This window comes from Syzygium oleosum, unplaced genomic scaffold (genome assembly GCF_021117445.2).
Source record: "Syzygium oleosum isolate NSW1041296 unplaced genomic scaffold, Sole_v2.1 Sole_v2.55, whole genome shotgun sequence".
Taxonomy (NCBI): Eukaryota; Viridiplantae; Streptophyta; class Magnoliopsida; order Myrtales; family Myrtaceae; genus Syzygium; species Syzygium oleosum.
The window spans coordinates 346,963-367,372 of record NW_026607539.1 but is presented as its reverse complement, the minus strand read 5'-3'; the positions used below and the strand labels follow the sequence as shown (position 1 = coordinate 367,372).

General features: G+C 41.1%; 2 protein-coding genes across 4 annotated transcripts; one reads left to right on the top strand and one right to left on the bottom strand.

The window, feature by feature from the left end:
- Nucleotides 1-309: 309 nt before the first annotated feature.
- Nucleotides 310-3,029, bottom strand: LOC115687743 (SWI/SNF and RSC complexes subunit ssr3-like). Of its 3 annotated transcripts, none has more exons than XM_056307585.1 (3): nt 2,629-3,029; nt 1,000-1,145; nt 310-613 (listed from the first exon to the last, which is right to left on the bottom strand). In XM_056307585.1, the coding sequence occupies exons 1-2, from the start codon at nt 2,953-2,955 to the stop codon at nt 1,029-1,031; spliced, it is 444 nt and encodes a 147-aa protein (XP_056163560.1). In that variant the 5' UTR covers nt 2,956-3,029; the 3' UTR covers nt 310-613; nt 1,000-1,028. The 3 variants fall into 3 exon arrangements, with proteins under 3 accessions (XP_056163560.1, XP_056163559.1, XP_056163558.1); XM_056307584.1 differs by having other exon boundaries at nt 310-571; XM_056307583.1 differs by lacking the exon at nt 310-613 and having other exon boundaries at nt 821-1,145; nt 2,629-3,027.
- Nucleotides 3,030-16,765: 13,736 nt separating this feature from the next.
- Nucleotides 16,766-19,429, top strand: LOC130136933 (classical arabinogalactan protein 9-like). The gene is made up of 2 exons (XM_056307558.1): nt 16,766-17,323; nt 19,099-19,429. The coding sequence occupies exons 1-2, from the start codon at nt 16,766-16,768 to the stop codon at nt 19,180-19,182; spliced, it is 642 nt and encodes a 213-aa protein (XP_056163533.1). The 3' UTR covers nt 19,183-19,429.
- Nucleotides 19,430-20,410: the final 981 nt, after the last annotated feature.

Sequence of the window (20,410 nt, the reverse complement as noted above, 5' to 3'; positions counted from 1 at the left end):
ATGTCACATTTTTCACGAAACGAACAAAACCTTAATATAAATGCGCGAGACATATGTCATACTACGATGATAAGCTTGATTCCGTGCTACTTAAATGAAAATTAGGAAAACGGGGAACAGCCAAATGCCGCGCTGGTGACGCAAACGTGTTTGCCCAGTATTCTTGAGGAGAGGCTTCAGGCGAAGTGCAAGCTCTTGAGATACTTACAGTTTCCTGTTGGCTCACTCGGGTGACCTTATGACCAGCAGTATTAGGACGAGCGTTTTCTCACGAAAAATGATTACTAATCATGCACGAGCTCATTCGAGCACGAGCAGATCATTGAGTATAATCACATTCAAAACATACGAAGTCCCCGGAGCAGTCGACGATTTCACAATTAATGGTAATGGAGCTGTGTGACTAAGAAATCTCGCCTATTCTATACATAGTCGAATGTTTCGTTTGTAACTACATGAGAGATATTACAAGATCTCCAAGGGGTAATGTGCCAAATCATGGGTCGTGTAGAGAGGAGCATCAGCATTGTAAAGCATGAAGCCAGTCAAATCCTTCCGCACCTGAGTTAACCTACCCACATGAATCGAGTATAACCACAATTGTTTTATTGGACTGCATAAGAGATTCTAGGATTAGTAGATAGAGCAGGTTTGGCAAATTCAGTTCCTTTCAAGAGAACAATTTTCACGTTTCAATCAGGCTCACTTGGTGTACGAGGATATCGCCATCATACGAATTATAGATTAGCAGACCGAGACATAGATACAGAGAAATTTTAAATAATTACTCCCTGTGGTAACCACAACATGCCACCACTGATGCATCAATAAAAAGCCTAAACTTTGTAACCAAAACTCGATATCCAAAGAAGTTTAAGCAACTACTGGCAAGATAAAATAACTACAGAGCAAGAACCAGCAATTTTTTTCCACCGATATCTTCGACCAAAACAGATGCCTGGCGTGCAAAAGATCGCTGGACAAGATAGCCCCGCTTACCTACTTCACCTATTGGGCATTTAATTCCATCAGAGGAAATGAGGACTGATCAATCCCGCAATCTCGAGAAACCCAACTCGGTCTTTCCCGCCAAATATTTTCTTCAGCTTCTCATCACATATTATGATCTTCTTGTTCTCAGGGTCCTAAAAAATGGGAATCAAACCACAACAACAATACCATATAAGAGTCTGATTTTCTCCTTCCTATGAAACAAAGATGAGAGTAAGCATCATACAACACCAGTTGAACGTTCTCTCAAGGGATAGCATTCCTCGGACAGAAACAGCATTGCACAGAATACAAAATAATCGATTATAACCTAAAACAAACAGAGCTTGAAAAAATAGGCATCTCAGTTGCATCAAGCAGACATGTCAATGTGGAGCACGTTGAACATAGCACCTGGCAATGGAAAAAAAATCCAGAACATTTACCAGCTAAACATGAAGTACAAAAACATATTAGTCTCTCAAAAGCTCATTAACGGATATGTCTATGCACAAACTCCCACCAACGATTTGCATGGATGGCAGCAAATGGATTGTGCATTACAGAATGAAGGTTTAGGATCACTAACTTTTAAGGAAAGAAATCGTGGTTAAACACACAAAACTGAAAAGGCAGACAGAGGTCGTATGAAACGTCATTTTTTCTCTTATCATTTGCACAATTCAGGATTCCTCATAAGTACTAAAAGTTAATGTGGTAACTGCTAAGGAACCGAAAGACAGTGCTATCATGTTAAAATAGCCCTCTGGTAGAAATTGCGAGGCAAAAAATAGTGATACAATGTCATTAAAGCTTCTTTAAGGATGAGAAAGCATAAACTTCCCTATCAAAGAAACAGAATGCAGCAAGCACAAATCATGTGTTCAACCGCAGCAAGGAAAACCCCGAAGCAGCATATGTGAAAAACCATCGACAAAAAAAATATCACCTTCAGAGAATAACAATGCTTACCCAACTCACAAATAATCCTAGACACTAGCAAAAATGGTATCACTGCATTGTCTATATCTAAGCAATAACACAAAATAAAAACCCACCTCACCCTCACCCAGTAAAAAGAGCCCTGGCAATGAACAAAATACTACATATAGCTCCAAAGAGTCCCACAAAAGACCTGCTATGTTAACTACGCTCAAATGCCTAGATAACATAGTCAATTCAAATTTGAGTTGAATATGACCAGCTTGTGGTACCTTTTGCATAAGATCAGCAGGTCACACACATTTCGTGTAATTAGTAACTTACCAGGCCATAGTCAAGCACTCAACAAATCAACCAGTTGAAGCAAAAGAAAGAAACGTTGAATGTACCAAGAACAGCTCTGTTTTCTTGCGGTCTATATCAAGAAAACGCCCAATAAGATTCTACCACACAACCAAGTAGCAAACGTGCACTTCCCAGCAAACATTAACCAAGAATTTAGCGCAATGATAGGCCCGTACAACCAAGGAAAATGACCAAACAATCCTTGCACAACATGACAGAAAATTGAAACCTTATCCATATAGCAAACCCTAACCATTAACCAGACTCATCACCAAAACACTTAAAAATCCAAACTTTCAGCGAAAGATAAAGCAAGACGAGAACACTGATGCTGCAAAAACCCGAATAGACCTGAAGATTGTTCTCCTTGATGTAGGCCCAAATCTGCTTGAGCGCCTGGGTGCGGGGAATCTCGGGGGCCCCGACCACGGCCTGCATCTCCGGCGAGACGGGGCGCGGCTTCATGATGCCGCGCGGCTCGCGCTTCCCCGCCGCCGGGCTGGAGGAGGGCGAGGACACGGCCCGGACGGTGGCCGCGAGGGCGGCGGCGCGCCGCGACGGCAGGGCGAGCCTGGACGAGGAGGAGGAGGGCAGGGCGGAGGTGGCGGCGGCGCCGCCGGCCAGCGACGCCGACTCGCGGGCGAGGATGGAAGACAGAGAGCTGAGGGAGACCGCCATGGCCGAGTGGTGGGGAAGCGAAGAGACAGCGGCGGAGCAGAGAGAGAGAGTGTGGAGAGATAACGCGATAGATGGGGAGAGAGAATGGGATTTTAAATTCTCTGGTATTATTCCGATTTTTTTTAATATTTCGAAATGTGTCGATGTGAAATTACCGGATTGCCCTTTGACATTTGTGTGGAATTTGATTCTTTTATCGAGTGGTGGTGAGGGCAAAAGTGGGAAGTGGATTTATATGTTTTTTTTTTCTAAAACAAACCTTCCATTTCATAAGAGAAGATCAAATATTACATAGAAAAATTAGAGCCTACATCAACATGATAAATTAAAGAAGATTCCGCTAATACTAAGTTTTTTACTCTAGATGGGAGATCAATAAAAAAGAAAGATGATGCAGTTCCTAACTGATAAAAAACCCATTTTGCAAGCTTATGAGCAACAACATTACTAGATCTACTGATCCACTTCAAACTCCATTCTGGGTTATTGCTAAGTAGGACGCGAGAGTCCGAGACGAAAGGATGAATACACCAAGGACAAATGCCCTTTTGTTGAATAGCATCAATTAACATCTTACAATCACTTTCGCTTTGTGGAAGCCGAGGGACTAAGCAGCTTTGCATGCGAGAAGAAGAGCTGCAGCTTCTACTTCCACTGGCGAGTTTCATCTTCCTCATCTTGCCCACGCTTGGACAACTGAGCCTCTATACAATCATGCAATAATACCTATGGCACCTCTGTTATCTTTCCACGCAACATTTACATTAAATTTCAACTCTTGGTTTGATGGAGGAATCCAAGAGTTTGACCTTACCCCAATAAAACCTGGTTCCTCGCTTAACTTAACTTTGTTCTCCCTCTTGAACATATTTGAATATTCCAAGAAATCTTGTATGACCATCTGAATCGCCTGGGAAGGAACTAGAATAGTCTGATCATGTAGCTTTGCATTCCTGCAATGCCCCATTCTAGTGCAAAGAATTGCTGCATAAAGGGTGAAGAGCTTGCAATCCACTCGCGTTCTCTGTAATATTTTTCCTGGATCAAGAAAGTGATTCACCATCTCTTCCGGAGACCTGAAGTTCCAAGCAGACGAGATAATACCCCATGGGCTCTGTCTCCACAAGATTTGGGCTAGAGGACATCTTGTGAACAAATGAACTGAATTTTCCTCCGAAGCTCCACACAACGGGCAAGAGGGGTCTGGGATATGGATCAATTGAAACAAGTTAGCTTGACAAGGTAAAACGTTAGTCGCTATCCTCCACAACATCATTTTGTGTCGCTCATGAGCTCTAGCTTTCCAGATTTTGTTCCAAATCCCGCGGTTGTTACCATTTTCATTTCGTGACTTTATGAGTTTGTAAGTAGATTTAACAGAAAATATTCCATCGATAGCTGGATGCCAAATCAGTTTGTCTAGCCCAATGGAGTTTGGCACATGGATCTGAAGGATGGCTTGGAGTGAGGTTGGGCAAAATGTTTGATTTAGATAATACATCCCAAGTTTTTGTCCATGGGATAAAGAAGCTTTCTATCTTTCTATGCTTCAAAATAGGGTCTGGATCAATAAAAGAAGGCAAATGAGTTGAGACATTAGCAATCCAGGGGTTATTTCTGACCTCGATCGATTTTCCATCCCCTATTTGATATAGAGTTCCCAGTTTGAGTACTTCTCTGGTATCTATGATTGCCTTCCACAAAGGAGAGGCTGATGCCTTGACCTTGTGATTCAGAAATTTGAGGTCTGCAGATATTTCCCTTTAAAGACTCGAACCCATAACTTGCCTCTATCTTGGATCATTCCCCAACCGAGCTTCAAAAGCAAAGCATTAGAAGTGGATTTATATGTGTTTTATGGTAAGAGTGTGCAAAAGAACTGGGAACCACTCGAAACCGGTCTGGTTCTTGACTCCAATTTTTGGGAACGGGTAAGTACTGCTCCGGTTCCTAGTTCTAAGCATGGAACTGCCCGTCCACCCACACGGACCGGTAATATAATAATAAATATAATATATAATATTTATTTAATTTTAAATTTTTTTAAAAAAAGAAAAATCTTAAATCACTAAACTAAACATAACTCACTCGACATTTATAGCCTCACATTGAGCCAAGAAACACCTTCTTTCGCCTCACGCTCACTCTCACTCTCACTCTCACTCTCACTCTTTTCGATCGATACTCACCTCACCGTCTTCGACTCTCCATCTACGTCTCCATCTTTGTCTTTCCGTCTCCGTTCTTGGCTAGTGGGAACAGTTTCATGGACTCACCCAGGAACCGGACTAGATCGATGGTCCAGTTCCCGGGTGGATCCATGGAATTAACAGGCGGTTCTAAGTTCTAATTTTTCGGAAACGATTCTTAGTGGGCGGTTCCCGATTCTAGGGTGGGAACCACCCACCTAGACCATGCTCATCCCTAATTTATGGTAAAAGAAAAGGTTTGCTCTAAATATGGAAGTAGGGGAGATTTAGTGTCTAAATTTTAGCCATTAGAATAGTATGCTAAGATGTTAGGATCCGAGAATATTGATGGTAGAAAAAATTGGAATAATATAAAGGAAGGAAAAAAGAAGACAAAAAAGCTCAAAAAAAAAAAAACCCTAAGGACGAAAATACCCGCCATTATATTTTTTGTCCCTGCAAAATGACGCTGGCATGTGCAAAGACACGTTGATAAGAGCGAAGTTTTTTTTTTCTGATTTGCTAAATCATTGCAATCAAAATGCTACAATGTATTGAGAATATTTGACACAACGAAGATGGGCAAGGCACGGAATAATAAGGAAAAACATGGGCTAAATCCCAAAAAAATGAAAAAAAAATTCGCCCAAGAGACAAAAATATGCCCACATTTCAAACCAGCCAAAAAACCTCCATGAACTTTTACCGGGAAAAGTGTCAAAAAAGTCCTAAACCTTTTGCATTTGTGCCAATTTAGTCCTAAATTTTTTTTTGGTGTCAATTTAGTCCTAAACCTTTTACATTTGTGCCAATTTAGTCCTAAACCTTTTTTTTGTGCCAATTGAGTCCTAAACCTTTTGCATTGGTGCCAATTCAGTCCTAAACCTTTTGCATTAGTGCCAATTGAGTCCTAAACCTTTTTTTGGTGCCAATTGAGTCCTAAACCTTTTGCATTGATGCCAATTCAGTCATAAACCTTTTGCATTGATGCCAATTCAGTCCTAAATCTTTTTTAGCTAAATTAATCGGAAAGACTGAATTGGCACAAATACAAAATGTTTAGGACTGAATTGGCACCAATGCAAAAGGTTTAGGACTCAATTGGCACCAAAAAAAGGTTTAGGACTCAATTGGCACAAATACAAAAGGTTTAGGACTGAATTGGCACCAATACAAAAGGTTTAAGACTGAATTAGCACAAAAAAAAGGTTTAGGACTCAATTGGCACAAATGCAAAAGGTTTAGGACTGAATTGGCACTTAAAAAAAGATTTAGGACTAAATTGACACCAATGTAAAAGGTTTAGAACTTTTTTGACACTTCTCCCAACTTTTACCCCTTGGACGAAAATACCCATACACATCAAAAAAGTTAGATGACCAGGTTGCCTAAATGGTTTTTTTTTTCGGAAGAAAAAATAGAGGGTTAATAGTGGTGGTTAAGATATTTTTCCTATTTCTAATGCACATATCAATGCAAAATGACATAGTGTTTTCGTGATTCATTCATTTGATTCATTACATAGAATTACAGTATATTAAGAGATGAGCGCATGCATGGTGTTACATTGTCCTGCGATGCCCCGTCCCGAATGTGGTAAATTTTTTCCCGTAACAAAAAAATGGGAGCAGGGGCGAAAACGACAGGAATTTGTCGGGGCAGAGTGGGCCGATAACGACTTTGCCCCGCCCTACTAATCCGCCTTGCTAATGTATTTATATATCTTTCTTACAAATCTTACTTTATTGTACTTATACTTATAGATGATATGTTATTATTTTGCTTAGACATATTTATATGTACTATCATCATTTACATGATATTATACATTATACTATACAATTTATAAGCTTTCCATTGAAATTGGAAATTAGAAAAGCAGAGAGCCAAGATATGCTCACAATCCTTTTTGCTCAATCAAGGACAAATTTATTTGGACAGTCATACTCACAAGTGTTGCTTTCATGTGAACAATGTGGTTTTTTTTACATGTGTTCATCTTCACTTTATTCCACGTTGAGTTGGAGCAATCCCAGCTCTACAAAAATCGCGGTTCTTACTTTCAACTTAACTATAGGCTATTTTTATATCTGGGGCAGCGCCTCGTGGGGGCACCGTCGGCCCGCGGAGGTCGCCCCGCACCAGCCCTTGCCCTACCCCACACATGGAACGGGGTCGGCGGTGGGGCGGAACTTCCCTCGGCGGGACGGGTATGGGGAATGTATCTCTTGTCCCCTCCCATCCCGAGTCCATCCCTGAGATATTTTAGTACTCGTATGAATTCGCACGAAGTATAAACACAATTTTGATACACTTAACACAAATTGATATTATGATAAATCATGCATGAGGAGCTTGTTTAGAGTGATTTTATTTTTACCATTTTTCCTTTTTAGCATTTTGAATTTAACTTTTATTTGATACCGACAGTTCAGATAAGTTCATTTAAAAGCATATCAAATTATAGTATAATCTTTTAGAGTTGAAAAAAAACAAATTTTCAGGAGAACATTAATAACTAATTGTTTGCTTTCAAAAATCAAAATAGGCTCTAAAGGTTCTTATAAATGTTTGTTCGTCTAACTTAAAGTGTTTTTCTTTCTTTACCTTTCTTCCAAAAATTAAAGTTATGAAATAAAAATATATACAACACCACATGTCGATACTTGAGTTTTGAAAATTTTTTTGATATTTCGCACTTAATAAAAATTAGGGATAAGTGCACTAGAAGTCCTAAAACTTGTCAGGAAAGTGCAATTGAGTCCTAAAACTTTCAAAAAATGCGATCAAGTCCTAAAACTTGTCACGAAAGTGCAATCAAGTCCTAAAACTTATCACGAATGTGCAATAAAGTCCTAAAACTTATCACAAAGGTGCATTCAAGTCCTAAAACTTTCAAAAAGTGTAATCAATGGAAGGACTTGATTGAAATAATTTGATAAGTTTTAGGACTTGTTTGCACTTTCGTGACAAGTTTTAGGACTTGTTTGCACTTTTTGAAAGTTTTAGGACTCAATTGCACTTTCGTGACAAGTTTTAGGACTTAATTGCACATTATGAAAGTTTTAGGACTCAATTATACTTTCGTGACAAGTTTTAGGACTTTGAATAAACTTGCGAGAGTCCCAAAATTCAAAACTCCAAACGATAAACAAACCCTAAATTGTTAACTTTGCTGATTTGGGTTTCATATGGGACAGCTCCCAATTCATGCAAAATTCCACAGTCGATCTCCTTTATAGCGTGCCGCATAATGGCTTCATTACAAAAGGAAAAGGGAAAATATCGAAATCATATTTCATTTAACTCGATAACCGTTCATTTACCTCTCTTTTGTAAATCTTATTCATACCCGGCATTGAAAAAAACTAAATTGCTCCTCCTCGCTAATTTAGCATCTTGCTCAGGGTAAAGATAGTTTTTTTTTTTTCAGTTCGTCTTGTGTATTTCGAGTGGGTGTGGGAATTTAGGATTCGGAAATTAACATTTTTTTTAAAAAAAATGGGATTTTCATAAATAGAGATACAAGGATAATTCATGTGAAGGCGCAAGGTGGTCCGCAAACGTAAAATATTTGACATTTTTAGTTATATTTTTTGGTATATTCCAAAAAAAAAATGACTCGTTTCTCTACTTAAACGGAAAGACCAAAGTCACAGGAAAGCTAAAGGCTGAAAAGGCCCAAGTGACATCAAACAAAAGCCCATCACACCCCAAACCCATGAAGCCCATGATCTACAACGCTTGACCTTGGGAATGATGTTAGTAATGTTATGGTAGATGTTTATGTTATGGTGTGTCCAGGAATTCCATTTCGAGATGAGACAACAATTTTGTTGAGTTTAACCATTCATGTGATTTTATTCGTCGGTTATCAATTGGTGCCGGATGCCCCAATTGTTATTAAGAATGAGTAATTACAAGTAGTAGCATATCGAAATTTTCATCACGTATCAAACTTATAATACATAGCTCCTCCAATTCGAAAAGACATTTTGCTCCCCGGCACCGTCAAACCATCCCCCCTTCTATCACTTCTCACGAGCATTGGAGCTTGAGCTGCAAGTTTGACCTCCTCTCATGCTCTGTCATAGAGCTCACGAGCCTCCCATGGTTGCGACCATGGGAAACCTGATTAGATTTAGGTCGGGTCGCCCGACCTTGATTAGGACTAGATCCGAGGTGGCTGGGCGACCGTCGTGGGACTCAGATCCAAGATCGGAGACTGTTGCGACGATGGTAGGCTCAGAGGGGAAGCGACAGCCGGCGGTGGTGGGTAGGAGAGAGATGGTGGAGGAGACAGAACACCGGGTTAGTGCTTATGGGGGTCATTTCTAGGGTGAGGGTATAGTTTTGAAAGAAACATGATGAACTGATAATATAGCGGGGTTGGCAGGATGAAATTCAAAAGGCAGTGACAAAAGTCAGGGTGCAAGTTGTATATTTTGAAACCTTAGGTTGCCATTTGATATGGGTTAAAAAACCCTTAGGATGCCGGTTACGACTATCCCTGTTACAAAAAAGAGAATTTAAGATTAGGTACACCAACATATGAGAATTTCCCCCTCCCCCATCTCAAATTTCTGTTGCAAAACCATGGAGTCCAGCCAAATTTTGCACTTTGACAACATGATTGCTGGCCTACAATCACACAAGGAAACTTGATCACCAACTGGCCACCACATAAAGGAAAATTCAAAAGGTATAATTAGGTTTAAAGTGCTAAATAACCTATTACAATATAAACACTAAGTAAGTAAATTTTTCTTTAAAAAAATGAAAATCATGATAACGTAGCGGCGGCACGGTTGCACCATCACCATAGTCCCCATAGCACCGGTATCGCCTTGTGGGCGCGAGCAAGAGAGAGAGTTGTGACTCTAACATGGATTAGGGCCGTGGCCAGCAACAATGACCACGATAGCAACCTAAAAGGACAACGATGGCAAGGCGGCCGACAGTCATCTTCCTCGTGTCATTCTATATTTTCCTGTATATTAAGCCAAAAGTGGATCTTACAACAATTTCATAATCTGAAAAGGACCCTCACCAACAATGGTCCTATGCTCTAACGGAAATTGGGCCATTCTTTTTCAATTTATAATTGAACAAATGTGGGCATGGAGTGCCATTCTTCCATGTTCACGAAATGGGACCTTCGTTTTTGGGTGATGATGTGCATGCAGCTGGAGAAGGTCGAGATGCATCCGCTACAATACAACTTCAGTCTGAAGTCTGTCGAAAGGGAAAATTACAAAAAAAGGAGAAAATCCTAAACTTATTGCACTTACAACAATTTAGTCATAAAACTTTCAATCGTGCAAATTAAGTCTTAAACCCTTTAATCATTTGTCAATTCAGTTCTTCTGGGCAATTTTGACCAGAAATTGCATGGTTGCTTTGTTTGGATGTATACAAATTTCACTCGTATTTGCGAATTTAACGATTCATGATATACCAAGATTTCACCGCTACAAACATTTAAGGTTCTTTTTGTTTCGCGGAAAATGTTTTCCGATAAGTCATTTTTCAGGAAAATGAGAATATTTTCTGGTGTTTGGCTGAAACCTGAAAATGAACTAGAAAATATTTATCGTCGTATGGTAGAAGAAATTTCATTTGATCTGAAATTGCTAATGTGGATGCCGACCTTCTAACGTGTCAAGGCCCCGCTAACGTGGATAATTTTTTAAAATTTAAATAATAATAATTTTTTGAATAATTTTTTAATTTTTCATTTACCTTCTTCCACCACAGGTCGTTGGGTCTCAATGACGGCCAGCAACAGGCCACAAGCGTGACCGACCTCGCCAGCCTTTGAGCTCAAGCCTCGCCAACCTCAAGAAGGTTCAACCTCGCTGAAGGCTAGTGAGATGGAGCCTCGCTGAAGGTTGGCGAGGCTCAAGCCTCTGTCAAGCTCGGGTGAGGCTCAAGCTCGTCGGCCCGCGCTTGTGGCCGGTAGTCGGCCGTCGCTGAGGCCCGGCGATCGGAGGATGAAGAAGGTAAAGAAAAAAGAAATAAATTAAATTAAATATTTAAAATTTTCAAAAAAAAATTTTAAAAAATTTGGCCTTGATGAAACTTGGCACGGGCGTTGAGGACTTGGGCTCAACCTCAATATTACCGAGCCTAGCGTCCTAGGCATAGGCACCGGTTTTCGGTGTTCGACCTTGATGGACCTGAGTGCGGCGGCCGAGGTCTCGGGTGTGGCCTAGATGTACCCGGGCACGGGTGTCGAGGACCCTACCCCGCTACCAAGGGCCTGAGAATGAGCATTGAGTTCTCATGCCCAAGTGTAGAGTTTCTGGTTTAAACGCCAATACTTAGTTATATTTAGGAAAATGATTTTTGATTTTTGAAAGAGGAAATCGTTTTCCTGAATTTAAGTCTTGATAGAAAAACCTTTTTCATTGATTAGGAAAATATTTTCCATTAACTCATTTTCTTACTCATTTTCCTAAGCGATTCAAACGTCGGAAAATAACAAGAATGTCAAATCAAACTTTTTGCGTCTATACTCTTTTATTTAAACCAAACTTTTTCTCGTAATAATATTTGAGCACGAGGGAAGTTTGAAAAACCCAAAAATAAAAGAATATATAGAAAAAATAAATAAAAGGGCAAAAAAGTCAGCTCAATCAAAGGGAGGTTGGAGGGAGGCAGATGGGGCAGCAAGCACAGGCAGATGGAAAGTAACATCATGAGTGAAATTACGACTTGTTAACAGACGACAGATGTGCCTCGAATCACTTCTACTCTACGCTGTTTTGGGAGTTGGGAAAACTTGGCCCTTTTTGCTTTTCTGTATTGAAGCTAGGGATATGCCAAAAAATTGGAAACTGCTCAAACTGTCTGGAACCGCTCGGAACCAGATCGGAACCAGTAGTTCTTAAGAGAATCGATCCGGTCCCGGTTCCAATTTTTGGGAATCGGTGGGTATCGGTCTGATTTTTTTATTCCAGGTATGGAACTGCCCACCCCGATCGGATCGGTAATATAATAATAATATAATATATTTATTTAATTCTTAATTTAAAAGAAAAAAAAAAAATCTTAAACGCCTAAACTAAATCTAACTTGCTCGACGCTCACAACCTCACATTGAGCCGAGAAACACCTTATTTCGCTTTCGTCTCACGTTCACTCTCACTCTCTTACTTTTCTTGGTCAATGCTCGCATCACCGTCTCCGTCTCCGTCTCCATCTCTCCATCTCCGTCCTGGCTAGCGGGACCGGTTCCATGGATCTACCCGGGATCCAGACCTTGGTGGACGGTTCCTGATTTTAAGATGGGAACTGTCCATCCAGACCATGCTCACCTCTAATTGAAGCCACGAAAAATCAACTGATAAATTTTCAAAAAAATATAGAAGACAGAGAGAGAGAGACAATCATATGTAGCATGCTGCACTGATGATCAAATAGTAGAATGATGTAGACAGAACAGGTAATAACAAAAAAATGATGAAAGCTAACCAAGAAAATCAAATTATATAATGGGTGACATTTTGTGAGAGAATGGAAGAGACAAATATAAAATAAATAAATAAATAAATAAATATCGAGTCCTTAAACAACATGATGTAAATTCGATGTTGGGTGTGTAGCACGTGACGTGTCATCCATCCAAAGATGAATGCGCAAAAATTATTTTACACCGTCGGTGGAAGTAATAATAATCATTTTTTTTCATACTTACGTGTTTATCCACTTGAATGCGCGGTTTTTAACGGGCGCCAAAATGACAACGCATGTTAATAATACAACCTTATCGACCTCTTATTTTTTTCGGTGTTGTTCATCGAATTTCGAAGTTCCTATTATTTAGCACCGTGCTTTTGAATTAAGTTTTAATATATGATATAAAAAGAAGGAGCTATAAATATAATCCCCAAAAAATAGGCATCTTTAAACTAATAAATAGAGGTCAAATAGCTACAATATATTTACGGTTGGAAAGGAAGGGGGCGTCAAGATTCTTTAAAAGCAGGAACTTCAATTGTTAAGATTCTTTATAAAAGACCAAAAAGGTAATACAAAGATAGCATTTTTTTTTGTTAATTTAGGAAATGAATTGAGATGAAAAGACAAACTAAAATATGGAAAATAGCGTAATTATGAAAACTTGCAAGTAGTATCGAAAGAGTAATTTACTTTTCTATGGAAAGTTGATAGATAATATTAAAAAGATTAAAAGGTTATGGACTAAATTCAACATTTAGAAATGGTTCAAGGATCGCGTTAAACAAACTAAAAGTCCTAGAATGATACTACACATTAAGCTAAATTTCAGGGATTATTCGTGCTATTTTCCTTAAAATAAACACTCGGAAGATATTCCAACATGAATCGCAGCGCTCTCATGGATATGTGAAGTCTACACCCATGTTAGCGTCCAAATCACTCGACACGACGGATGTAAACGTCGACGTTATCTCCTAAATTAACTTGCCCTAAAAGAAACAAAACCTATGAAGCTGGGGCTCCTTATGTACATATGCAAATGTTGTGGCATAGCTATTATTACACGAACATGGTACGTTAGGGCTAGCGAGGGACACACACCTTAGCCAAAAAAAATTCCTTATCGCTATAATTATGCGCCCAACGACCTTCTCAAAAGCCATAATAATTTGCATGGAAACGTGGGGGGGTGTGATTTGATTAAAGAAGTCCCACCTACCGTATAATCCCACATCATGATGATGATGATGATCCATCAATGCAAATTATGGATTCAATGGGCCCGCCTTGAAGAGGATTGGTTGGGGAGAAATTGATGGAAACCTTAAAAAAAAAAACAACCCGTTGTGTTTCACATTGAGTGCCCATTATTATTATTATTATTATTATTTTTTGATAACTCGGGAACCCCTCGCACGGCAGACAGCCGAAGAGGTAAATCCGGGGTGACGCTAGCGCAGGACCCACCACCACGACGTCACGCTTAAGAATCCCTAACGACAGGGCTGGGATTCGAACTCCTTCCCTTCGTGAGGGGAAGAGAGCCCGAAGCCAACGCAGCCGCTGCGGGCGGTGGTCCATTATTGTTATTATTTAGTTTTGTTTTTCTCCAACTTTATTGCATTAAAATTTTTCCAAATTAGATTTTTAAGGGCCGGTTACGAACAATGTAGGTGGTATCGTTATTTGTGATTCATCAATCTTAATATGATATCACTCTTGAAATACCTCGCATCGCTTAGCAATAGAATTTATATGCTATATATATATACATATATACTATGTAGAAGTCTCCCTCTACCTATCGACTCGAGCTTTTGGGTCAAATTTTCTGACATAATTTTGAAACCGGGCCCTATCCCTTTTGCGTGTGCGTCCATTCCCATGAGTCGAATTCCACGCGCCGCTTCAAATTCGACTTGCACGTGAGAGAAGGAGCGTTAAAATATTTCGCCTGTCGATTTAAAAATTTAAGGAAAAAAACAAGAAAAATAATGTTTATTTTTTTCTTCTTTTTTGGATGCATAGGGGGACAGAAGATGCCAGATAGATGTGGATTGGTTCTCAAGCAAAGGTTTGAGATGTGGAGCCTTTCTTCATTATCTCGTCTTAGCTGTTGTTGGATTGCACCAACCGCCATTTCTGGTGCCCTTTGGCCCTGTCGTTTTTTACCCGTAACTTCCTGTTTACGATGTTGGTGGGATTGGCCCAGGTTTGATGTTTACAGGCTCTCACATAAGCCAAAACGAGCTCCAAACGATTGTCAATTCTCGTGACACTACCCGTCGACTGTTCTAAAACAAAATTTCAATTATCGGGATCATTTCGAGAGTAAAAGTCCCGAATGTACCGATCCAGAAAGGTGGACTGATCAAGTTGCGCGAAAGCTGGATCGGACATTGCTTTAACACCGAAACCCAAAGAAGGAAAAGCTTTACTTTTGTTACATGAATGAACAGATTAAGTACCTTAACAAGGAGACGATACAACGTTGTCGGGTGCAAGTTGAATCGGTGCGCCATTGATCGTTGGATCGAATGAAATTCTACGTTAAACCTACGGCATCTGCGATACAAATTGAACCGAATGAGCATGCAGCCGATGTATCGTAGAAGTAAGATGACGTGCGATGTCATTCGCGAATAATCTTCTCCTATCTCGCCTTGCTTAGAGAGTAATGTGATTGGGAATGTCTACCTTTCTCTTTTGGTTGAAAAATATGAGGCATGGTTCTATAAAAATAAATTACATGCTTTCCGAATGTTCCTTCCAAATGTCGTGCAATCAATTACTCCGAACTCTATCGGGTTTTTTTTTTGACGAGTTCTTAGCGATGCTTCGTATTTTTGAAAATCACTAAGGCATTAAGAATGATCAAAAAAGTCGAGGTGAATGTAACGCGGTGCCAACACGACATCAGAACTTACGTAAGAAAACGCGGGGGAGCACGGACGATTCATTCGAGTCGCGCCTGCTCTCAACATCAAATGTCAACAAGATGAGCTTATAACGATCGATCTCGAGACACCGAGCCCGCCAACGCGCGAAACCGACCAACTTCACCAGCTCAATCAATCCCTTCTCCCACAAGCATCATTTTTTTTAAAAAAATAAAACCTAAAGAGCTGAGATTAGAAACAGCTACAGAACTGATGAAGGAAGAGGAAGCAAGGGCAACCACCCCACCAGTGGCGGCGCGACAGCTCAGCCCGGCGGCCGGTCCCTCCGGTTTGCCACCGTACGAACCAGATCTCCACCGCTGCCGCCGCTACCACCACCACCATTCTTGGCGTGCAATCGCAGAAACCATTGTTGCCGATTTACCCCTTTAGGCCCCACCCCCCATTTTTACAATTCTTTTTTTTTTTTATCATTTTCGAGTGATTATTACTATTCCTAATATCATCATTACTATTGTTTTTGGTCGAGATATTATCATTACTATTGCCTGGGTCATAATTGGGCGGCGCTCTTCTACCGTAGTTTTGCTAATTATTTACTGTTAAAAGCCATTTAAACCGTCTAGGTTGAATTGAACGAGAGTCAAGAAACTAAGACATTTACTCCAATATTCTTTTTCAACATTAATTCTCTTCGACAACTCAATTAATCTCACCGGTCCTCGCCACGACCCGAATCGACCGGCGCCCGATCACTCTTTAACAAAAATCGCTCACGACAATCCATAAGATTCCAATAGGGCGTATTTTGCTCCTATTTTTCATGGTATCATTAAACAGCAATCAGGCCGGTAGAGTTACTCGCTCCGTCATGAGGATTATACCGAAAATCGCATCGATAAATATAGCGTTATACATTGCACCGACTATTATCATGATGCTCGACAATCGGTATTTCGAAAATAATTTTTTTTGATTTAGTGCAAATGATAAACGTAATTTTTGTATTTACGTGCATGTTTTTTGGTTGTACGATCATGAAGCGACAGAACTAGCGCACAGGCCCCCGAGCCAAAGCGCCTATTTATCTTGTCCCTCTTCCTCTTCAGTGTCTTCGTGCAACTCACTCTGCTGTTAGTTCTGCACTCTCTTTCTCTCCGTTCTGCGTGCGCACGTTAGCCACCGCCACCCCCCCCCGACAGTGCGCGCGTTAGGACGAGAGACAGAGGGCCGCGCTTCTCTTACAAATCCTCCTCCATGGATCGCCTCCGCCGTGCCCTGCTGCTGCTCGGGCTCATCTGCATTGCCGCCGCCGTAGCCTCCGCTCAAGGCCCCGCCGCCCCCCCCACCGCCACCCCCGCTCCCCCCACGCCTACCGCCCCCACCACCTCCCCGCCCCCCACCACCACCACCTCCCCCCCTCCCGCCGCGACGTCCCCGCCCCCGGCGACCGCCCCTCCCCTCCACCCCGCCCCCGTGGCCGCACCTCCCCCACCACCCCGCCGCCGGCCACCCCGCCTCCCGTCAGCGCCCCCCGCCGGCGACCCCTCCTCCCGCCACGCCACCTCCCGCCACCCCTCCCCCGCCACCCCACCTCCCGCCACCCCCCCCGCCTCCCCCCGGCCACGCCGCCCCCGGCCGTCCGCCGCCAGCCCCCTCGCGTCCCCGCCGGCCCTCGCCCCCGCTCCGGGCCCCGCGAAGAAGCCGACGTCTCCGGCGCCGTCCCCGGCGCTGCTGAGCCCTCCGTCGCCGCCGACGGTGGCTCCCGCGCCGAGCCTCACCTTGGGGGCTCCAGGCCCGTCGCAGAGTGATCAGGTACGCGTCGCTTCCCTTACCAAAGTTAGTGAAAGTTCGTGAGCCTTCCGTGCTGCTGCGAAACCCGTCGCTAAAGAGAGCGAATGCAGCTAAAGAGCGACGGATCTTGTTCAGTTAGGTGCAGTGAGGATGCTCAGGAGGAGCCACTTAGCCCACTGGTGTTGGCCTAGAATTGATGAAAAAGAATGATATTAGGATTCTTTAGATCCATTATGAATAGTTAAACTACATGTTGATAGATCTCATTTATGGGATTGGTTGATATTTTATCAAATTTGAATGGTCTCCAGATGCACTTAGTAGAAAAAGAGAGAAGATAAAGAGGAAAGGGTTTTGAGCATTGGGTGCAGTGCACTGGTCTTATAGTTCCTGGGGTCAATACAATTAAAAATTCTGAAACCTATACTTTGCCCGTACATTTACTCTAAATTAATTTTCTCACGAAAAATCCCAAAACAGTACTTCGGCTCGAAATTTAACCTCTGTTAGCATTCCATCGAATATCTTTTTAGAATGTAAATGTGTTAACACACGAATTGGATCTGATCCGGAGAATGACAAATCCGACGTGGAAAATCCATTTGGGTTGACACGTATGCATTTCGATAAAGTACTGGGCAGAACATTAGCGAGAACACATTTGGGTATTAATTTGGGATTTTTGGGGAAAATAAAATTAATTTGAGATTATTGTGTGAAGTACCAATTAAGAACTTTTAATGGCATTAAACCTAGCTCATTTTTTTTATCCTTTTGTAACTGATGTCTGCAGTTAAGACCGCAGTTCTTGGGTTGGTGTAGGCTTTGGTTCATGGGGTCTGGACCAAAATTTGATGGGCCGGACTAGTTTGCGTGATACGTTGTGCTAGGCCTACGGGGTTGGGCTGTGGAAATGAAGTAGCCAAGATTGCTAAATTTGGAATCTTGGAAACTTTGGAAAGTAAAAGCATTAGAAAACAGAGATGAACGTCCCTTAAAAGATGGGTTTTCCAATTGGTTGATTTAGCTAATTTCTTTCTCAATGAGATCTTTATGATCTTGTCATAGATCTAGATTGAGCTGGTGGGGCAGTTAGGTGACTGTTGTTCTCTTAATGATGGGGGATGGAATAACATCCATATGATCTTTCGAAGATAATGTCGCGGCATCTCCATCCTTAGTTTGTCCTGAAAGAATGCCATTCCTCTAAAAAACTCAAGTTCTGTACTTAGTTGCAAGTATCTGTTCAGGAGTGCTTACTGTTTAGAGTAGCTTGAACTTTATTGCATGGTACTACTATGAGGAACTAATGAAACATGCTTCAGAATGTACTCTTAACTGGCAAGCCTTGTTCTTTTCACTTGCTGCAGAAACTACTGCAAGCCCTTTCTTTATTTCTCATATAATTCTCTCTGTTAATGGTTTTGTGAAGATGGGGTATCACAACTAAAACCTCGTGGCGTTAGGTACTGGTAGTTGTCGATAAATTGTGGTCAACCAACTCCATTATCACATATGTTAAAGTATCGGAGAATCTTGTTCAGCCGCGATGTTAAATTTCACCTGTCGATGATAGGTAGAGCAATCATGATCTAGATTGATCCAGTACAGCTGTTGATGAACTTACTTTCCATAAATTCTGGGAAGATATTGGCATGATAAGATTAGTGGGCTAATCAAGAACTCATCTGTCAAGTCCTCAGTGCCGCCCTTAACAACCTGATCAGATCTAATCTGGCTTCATGTTCTTGGGTCATTATCTCATAAACACTGAGTTTCTTCCTTCCTCTATGCAGAGCGGGGCAGAGAAGATCTTGTCAGTGCAGAGCATGGTGGGTGGCTTGGCTTTGGGCTGGGCTCTCATGGGGTTGCTACTCTAGAGCTATATGATCTACACTTCATGATTTAGTTCTATTTACTCCTGTCTTCATACTGTGTTATTTACCATCTTTGATGGGACTCTACTACATGTATTTTGAGCTCTTTTTGCTGTATTTTTTTTGCACACATTTGAGTTGGGATTCTTTGGGAGAGATTTTTGAGGGGGGAGGGTTCTGTTGTTGAGGAGATTTGTTAATTGCATGGGCTTGTTAATTAGCAAAACCTCTTTCTCTCTTGCTCTGTTCATTCCCTGCCTTTTTCCATGTTTCAGCCTTGCGTTATAAATCATATGGTTCAAAAGAGAGAGTCTTTGATAAGCTATGTCGAAAAGGTGGTAACGCGTTCCGAAAGCGATAGCTATCGTCGTAATTAGCTTCCACAGAGACGGTGGGAAGTACGATAGTTTTCGAAAAGTGATAGCAATGGTAATTCGAAAGCAAGTGCTGTCGATATCGATGGACGTACTAAAAGTGATAACACCGTTTGAAAGCCGAGTGTCGTATGAAAAAGTATTCGAAAAGATGTGGAAATGGGTATCCTCAATCGGCACCGGCAAGGTAAGGACCACGGATTGTCGCTTGGAGATAAGTTGTTCCAAATTACAATGTTTGAGACATGCACAGAAGGAAGTTATAAGTTAGAAAAAAAAAGAAATGCAATGAATTTACAGACTAGTTCAATTTAAGTTCAATGTTGCAACTACAACCTAGTTATATTTTTATAGGCATGAAAACAATAAAAATAGCAAATATCATGAACCTAAACTCGATTCCGACCACGTACGAGGTACACAAGATATTTAACATATCTAAATAATTTGCAAACTACACCAAATGTCTTTGAAATTTTTGTATAATCTTCATAAGTATCAAAATATCTATGTGTGTATGATGATCACAAATGGGATTGCATGCACTTAATTATAGAGAAAAGATGATAAAAGCTAATAGTTTCATAAACGTACAAGTTAAACCTTTTTTTTTTCAATATATAACTAGCTTTATGGCCCGCGCGATGCGCAATCAATTAAAGAGCAATGGCTTTTAAACGAAAATCATAATATTTATTTGTGTAAACTTTAGAGGAAGAAAAAAAAAATTATAGGACCTTATATAACTAAACCCTTTTTACTATCCTATCTTTTTCGATATTTCTGCCCTTGCTTCTACCAATTGCACGCGTTAGCTTGCATGGGGATGAATTCAAGTAGTCATTGCAAGAAAATGA

Coding starts and splice junctions, on each gene's coding strand:
- LOC115687743 (XM_056307585.1), bottom strand. CDS start 2,955: ATGGCGGTCTCCCTCAGCTCTCTGTCTTCCATCCTCGCCCGCGAGTCG. Junction 1,146..2,628: donor TCAAGGAGAACAATCTTCAG/GTCTATTCGGGT, acceptor CCCATTTTTTAG/GACCCTGAGAACAAGAAGAT.
- LOC130136933 (XM_056307558.1), top strand. CDS start 16,766: ATGGATCGCCTCCGCCGTGCCCTGCTGCTGCTCGGGCTCATCTGCATT. Junction 17,324..19,098: donor GCCCGTCGCAGAGTGATCAG/GTACGCGTCGCT, acceptor TCCTCTATGCAG/AGCGGGGCAGAGAAGATCTT.